Source organism: Lupinus angustifolius, chromosome LG11, assembly GCF_001865875.1.
Source record: "Lupinus angustifolius cultivar Tanjil chromosome LG11, LupAngTanjil_v1.0, whole genome shotgun sequence".
Classification (NCBI taxonomy): domain Eukaryota; kingdom Viridiplantae; phylum Streptophyta; class Magnoliopsida; order Fabales; family Fabaceae; genus Lupinus; species Lupinus angustifolius.
The window spans coordinates 33,078,348-33,085,365 of NC_032019.1; the positions used below are offsets into that span (position 1 = coordinate 33,078,348).

The following is a 7,018-nucleotide window of genomic DNA, read 5'->3' on the forward strand; positions in this document are numbered from 1 at the left end:
CTAAAGGTGCGTTCTTAGTTTAGAATCAATCTTTGTTTATGAGGGTGAGTTCAAATTTCAAATTTTATTAAGAGAGCTAGTGAGTCATCATAGTTTATATATACATATTTTTGAAAGTGTAGTTTATATTATTTATTTGCTAATTTAGGCTGCCTTCAACTAGAGATGGCAAAACGGACTGTTTGATCCGTTTTGTTCTTGCCCGCAAATGCCCACAAAAGTTTAACTGAGCGTGGGCATGCCCATATTAACTTAATGGACAAAATTCAGTGCTCTGTCCGTTTTAAAACGGGCTAACGGGCTTGCGGACGGTCTGCGAACATTGTTGAATAATTAAAAAATAAAAAAATTCATATACTAAATAAAATAAAATTAAATAAAGTAGTTGAAAATAAAAAATTTATAAAAACTTTGATATTTTATATGAAGTTTAACAAATTATATTAGATTATAATTTTTTTAGAGATTAAAAATCACATTATATTATAATTTATTTGAAATTTTCTTAATTTTCTTTAAAGTATATTAGTGGGCCGCCTGCATTGCCAAAGGAAACCCACGAACTTACAAGCGAAACAGACAAATGGTCAAATTTTACATGCCCTGCCTGCAAAGAAATACGAGCTATCCAGGCGTGCCCACAAACAATGCCCATTTTATCATCTATACCTTCAACCATCATTTAAAAGTTTAAGTCCAAAATTCATAATGATTAATGAAGTGTAGGATTTAACTAGGTTATGTGGGAATCAAGAAAATCAAACAACCTAGCCTAGGCTACTTTTTTGGGTTTTCTTGGTTTTTTAAGAAGAAACCAAGATCACTTTGTTACTTGGTTTTGACATTGGTCAGAATCAAACCAATCAAAATAATACAATTTCCAGATTATTTTACAAATATAACAGTAATGTGTTTCATTTATAAAAAAATATTAACAATTAGTAGCTATACTTTCTAGTATTTAGTTTTTTCATTTCATTTTTCACACGTACAAATGAAACCTTAGCATAATAACATGACATTGTTGATTTTATATTATAACAAGGGTTGATTACTCCTTTTAAGCGCTTCTTCTATCACTGCTCCTTTTATTGCAGCTTATGAGCACATAAGTTCCATACAAATGGCATTATACATAGGAGGAGACGAATGACCTTGAGTTTGCAAAAAAGCTAGTTGCTCTTACTCATGTCTATGTAAATGATGTTTGGACATTATTGATTTCTTTATTATAATTTAGAGGGGATCCAGTTATTCTAAGAGTAAATTTTTTAAACTTACTCCACATCTTAGCCATCAATTCTAGGAATATCTAATGGTTTAGATATACTTACTAATTCAAACTATTGAATTTCTCTATAATTGATGGCTAGGATGGGGTGTAAGTGGATCATTCCTCTATAATTTAAAATCATTTCTCTTCCAGTGCAAACTTCAGAATTTTTTAATGAATTTAAAACTATATGATGGATCCTCAATTAATTCCTTGAAACTATATCTCTCCTAGGCAATTGGTTCAAGAATTTGATAATGAGATAGTCAACTGCTGCTGTGAGAATTTTTGAGTGAAAATTATGGAATTTTAGTATTTTACTCCTTTATTTTAACCTTTCGGGGAAGTATATAATTTCATTAAAACTCGGGAGAGGTATGATTTAATTTACTCTAACATTAATCATTTGGCTTTGTCTATTTCTTTAAAAAAAAATTGTGTATGTTTACTAGTTAGAACCAATGGAGCACCCAAACCAACTAAGATTGAGTCGGTTTGGTTCTTAATATCAAAATAACTTTCACCAAAACACAACCAATTCAACATAAAAGATATAATGAAGGAAAATGATGATCATTGCAATTGTAATACTGCTGCATAACAAAATCCATACAACTAGTAACAATATGAATAAATCATTTAAAGGGATAGTTCTTAATTAAGAAACAAAACCTTTGCTACAATTATTTTGAATGGTTGTGCCCAATGAGCAATAAACATATATCACCTAACTTTCCAAGTACAATTAAATTTCTCTTTTAAAACTACCAAATCTCCAGAATAATATTCAAACTAGGTAGGGTAGTATTAAGCCATAGAGCCACAAATTAGGAGAATAAGGTTATCAATAATAGCATGTTTGTGGAAGTTACTTCTTATACTGCTTTATCTCTTTAATTACTCCATCAGTAAGTGAGTCAACATCATTGTTCTTGCCAAAAAACTTCACAAATCCCATATCAGGATCCATTAAGTATCTGCAGAGATGCCATGTTAGCATTCAACATAAACCATTCTAAGTAACAGCCATATAATAATGTAGAACAAACTGCACATGAAATTTTCAATAAGGAAAACACAAACATTATCAGAAAGAGAATTAATGGATAAGGGTATGACCCTATAACCAGTACAAGGAAATTATCATGATAACATCAAGTTATTGAATCGAAAAAGAAATTGTTCAAATCTTCCTGTAATATTATAATTCAGTCGAAGTTATATCATTAATTTGTCAGGTAGGCATTGATTTCCAAGTTCAGAACAATGTGTCTGTGCTTGCATGGGGGCATGTGTGTGTAATGGGATAATATGTCTTACAATTTGTCACTCCCTGTCAAAGACTTGATTGGTCGAAATTTTAAAATACTAAGTTATTGGATATGTAATATATTGTCACTTCTTTACTAATTATGTTCTTTGACACGGGTAGTGGCACAGATTGTGGGACAGGTGATACTATCCGATGCATAATAGTCATCTTTGTGTGTATTAGGAACATTACTTGCATAATGATTGCTCTCCTCCTTTCCACGAAAATATTACAACGATTGGGTCATTCACAAATTTCATTTTCTATATCACCAATGGAGCAATTGGTGATGCCAAACAGAATGCAGTATATATAGCAGAAAAATAATTACATACATGACTATGGAGTGATCAACAAGATAATCCGAGTCTTCCTCCGCTGTCTTCATGTAATAAACACGATATGCACGAGCAACGCTTTTTACTTCATCCACACTACCAGTCAATCCAATTAACTTTGGATGAAATTCTGAAAAACACAAACCAACTCGGCGATCTTAGAATCCAGAAAACATACAAAAGAAGCACACAACAGAATAGATTGAGATATAACTTAATAAGAGTATGATATGATGCAAGCACCTTTGACATATTCACCGACTTGTTCAACAGTATCTCTCTCAGGATCAACAGAAATAAAAACTGGTACAATTTCAATTCCAGCTTTCGCCTCTGCAAGGAAAGAACACAGACACATACATGATTACCATTAACTCATTACAACAAGATCAGAAGTTAGACTAAAACACTGTAATGCATTTTCACACCTAACACTCTTAAAATAAACCAGGGCACTCATAGTGTGTGAGTTATAGCTTATTTTGTGTTAAAAACAGTCCCTATAATCAATTTTTGTGAGAGAACCTTTGAACAATAAGTGATTATTTCTCATAATTTAAGCTTATACAAAACATGCACTCAGTCATTTACTATATATGCCGCAAAATGTAAAGGTGTTTGCATGGTTGCCCTGGATTAAGAGAAAAATGAGTCCTCTTTAGGTTCGTATGCCCAAGGGCAAGTTAGGGTAAACATCTTAATTAAGCACTTATTCAATAAGCTTTTTTGAAAATCTTAAAAAGTGCTTATAGCAAAGTCATGCTCATGAACATAAGTGGTTCTCATAATTCAATTTCTACCCCTTCAATATCATTTTTTTCTTATAAAGAAATGAAATAAAGATTGCTAAAGAACGTTGAAGTAAATCAACATTTTATATATAAATAAAAATAAAAAGACTAAAGCCTAAACGAGCTCTCAATATGCTCTTCCAAACCCCCCAAATCAATTTGTTTGTGAAGCACTTACAAACAACACTTCAATCATTATTGCCATCAAACCTCACTCCTAGGCTTGTACCTCTCATGATTTTCAAATGTCATATAGTATTTTAATTGCACAAGTTCATTGACTACTATACTGAGAAATAGAGCATATCTTGGTCTAAAAAGTACAAAACTCACTAGCCATGAACCTGAAAAATCATCTACAAAAACTTACTTATTTTATCAACTGCAGCTGCTAACTTCTGTAGTTCATCTGGGCAGATATCCGGGCAATGAGTGAAGCCAAAATATAACAATGTCCAGTTTCCAAAGAAGTCCTTTTCAGTCACATATTTCCCATCATGGTTGATAAGGCGAAATGGACCACCAATTGCAGCTTTTCCCGCAGAAGGCCCCTGCTTAACTGCCTCTGAAGCAGTATGTATTTCTACAGCAATAAAAGGTTGATGAATAACCGGAAGAACATAGTATCCATCATAATCCAGAATCAGATTGAAACGCAACAGGAAATAGAGCTATTTGATCTTATACTATAATACAGCACTAAAACTACAAAATGGTTGCCATACCGGATTACCGGTATCCAAAATGTATCCTAACAGATACTTCAATGGTTTTGGGATACTTTTCATCTACTTGTCTTTTAATTAATTATGATTTTTCAATATAAAAATATCCGGATCATGTTATATCCATATCCCATAGCAGAATATGTGCTTCCTTGGTCTTATATGTTTTCGTGCCAAGTGCTAACCATATGAAACAAAGATGTGGCACATATATCCTGTACACAAACTTTATCCTCCAACTAGACATGACCCTGCTCTGGTTTTCTCAAATTCGCAAGCACAACTTTTTTAAAGAATCCCTTAAAAAACTATATGGTAAATAAGCAAGTAATCATTCAGTCCTGACTTACGATCCAAGCCGATGTGCAATTAACATAGACACGGCTTGCAAGTCCACATGCATAACCACAGAATACTCAACTCACCATAGAATTCTACCTTGAATATGTCGTTTCTTTTCCCTGTCATAATAGAGTACCAATCCAGCTCCAGTGACAACCAGCAAAAGGAAGCTCAACCAAGAAATAGGCTGCATTACACAATGTAAAAATGGCACATAAGTCTAACCCCTTCACAAAACAATTATTGCTAGTTTGGAAGTGCTTAAAAGTTTGTTTTTTGTTATTTATTTTTAAAGCACTTATATTGTATTTGGATGGAGTATTAAAAAAAGTTGAAGCACAAGAGAAAAGCACAAATTATATTTTTTTCTAAAGCAAGTTTTGTGTTTCTTAAAAAATAGTTTCTAAAATATAAAAAAAGCTATTCAAACACCAAAAACATAAAATAAGTAATTCTCAAATTTTACATCAAAAGAATAAAGTCAAGTTTTATTGGGAACTGTTGTATTTAACATACTAGGAAGTGGCTATTTAGTTTTCCAATAGTAACTATATTTTCTGTATGGCTTATTCTGCACTTGGAGCACTGATTAGCAAGGCCCTAAAATAAATTTCACTTTTTTTAGGAGAAGTCTTTTTATGGTTTTCTGATAGCTCATCCAAACCAGCCCTTACGTATGCTAAAAATGCTCAACAAAGAAGAGCTACAATGCTTCAATAACTTTAGATACACACCCCTCCACGAACAGATTTCCCAGCATCACTTTTCTGATCTTGTTCTCCCTCCGACTCTTTTCCTTTACCAGAATCATCGTTTGTACCGTTATCTGATGCTAGCTTTTCTTGATTAACATTAGCACCACCAGCAGCACTAGATAGAAACCTTTGACATAGCGTCAATGAACCATTACCATAACCTCTAGTCCCAACCTACAATTTCAGCAGACAATGACATGTAATGAAAAATGGAACAAATCCAATTTAAATGAAAGAACAATAACAAGAATTATAATTAAAGCAACGAACATTATGCTCAACTTGCAGCTAAAATTAATTTTAAAAAAAAGTGATTGTTATGCCAATAATTACAAAAGGATAAAAACTGAACCCAATCCAAATGTAAGTAAAACAAGAATAATTAAAAATTAAATCAACAAACTTTATACACAAATTGTAGCTAAAAATATCTAGAAAATAAAAAAATCCTCATATCAAACTACCTTTTCATACTATTTTCTATCATTGGTTAATGATGCATAAATTCATCGTTCTTATGGTTAAGAGGCTACCATTAACTACAAATATGGCCATTCAAAAAAATTTCACAATCCGTTAATCATCTGATACACTTAATTAATCAAAAAAGTATACACTACAAGATGGTGTTAAAAAAATATTGAGAATATAGAGGTAGTTAACAATTTGAATTTTCAGCCAATAATTACCAAAAAAATTGAAGCATGAAAATATGAATTGGAATTAAAGCTACAAACTTTACACACATTTGTTGGTTTCCCAAACTATCTCAAAGGCTAATCTCCAAGGATCACATGCTTAAGGACACAAATCCTTTCAAACTCAGTACTTTATACAGAAATCAGAACCATGAATAAACAAAATGAAATTGAATTTTTATAACATAATTACAGCAAAATGATATGAATAAATCCTAATAAATGGAAAGAACAAAAACTGGATCCAATTCACACGGGAAAAAGTAAAACAACAAGAATTAGAATCAAAACAACAAAAATGAAACACAAATTACAGATAAAAACAATAAAAATCAAAATTTTAAGGCAATAATTACAGGAAAAAATTTGGGGGTAAAGAAAGAAAAACGAAGGAGGTGAGTGTGATGGAATGATGAAGAAGGCGTGATATAACGAAGAAGATGTGAAGAGAGAAAGCGAGTTGCGTAGCGAAAATGATTGGCCTTGGTGGTTATGATTGAAGCCATTGTTAGATGAAACTCTACAAAATCTTAAACCTCTCTTCAACACAAAGTACAAGGGTTTATTGCCATCAGTCACTCCATTATGTTTATTTTTCTGGGTAATTATTTTATATTTTCCTTTATCTATTAATATAGATTACATGAATCTTTTCTTCACTTTTTTGTATAAATAAAGATATTTTATCATTTTATTATTGATAAATAACTAATTTATTTTTTGTATGTGGTTGTACACCTCAATAATTGTTGCTATCTAATGAAACCTCACTCCACTAAAACAA

At 31.8% G+C, this 7,018-nt stretch overlaps 1 protein-coding gene across 2 annotated transcripts; it reads right to left on the bottom strand.

Annotated features, from left to right (window-relative positions):
- On the bottom strand, positions 1,841-6,813 carry LOC109359093 (protein SCO1 homolog 1, mitochondrial). Of its 2 annotated transcripts, none has more exons than XM_019603615.1 (7): positions 6,591-6,813; positions 5,516-5,710; positions 4,878-4,968; positions 4,085-4,297; positions 3,167-3,256; positions 2,921-3,053; positions 1,841-2,250 (listed from the first exon to the last, which is right to left on the bottom strand). In XM_019603615.1, exons 1-7 carry the CDS (start codon positions 6,738-6,740, stop codon positions 2,142-2,144), a joined length of 981 nt encoding a protein of 326 aa, XP_019459160.1. In that variant the 5' UTR covers positions 6,741-6,813; the 3' UTR covers positions 1,841-2,141. The 2 variants fall into 2 exon arrangements, with proteins under 2 accessions (XP_019459160.1, XP_019459161.1); XM_019603616.1 differs by having other exon boundaries at positions 6,627-6,811.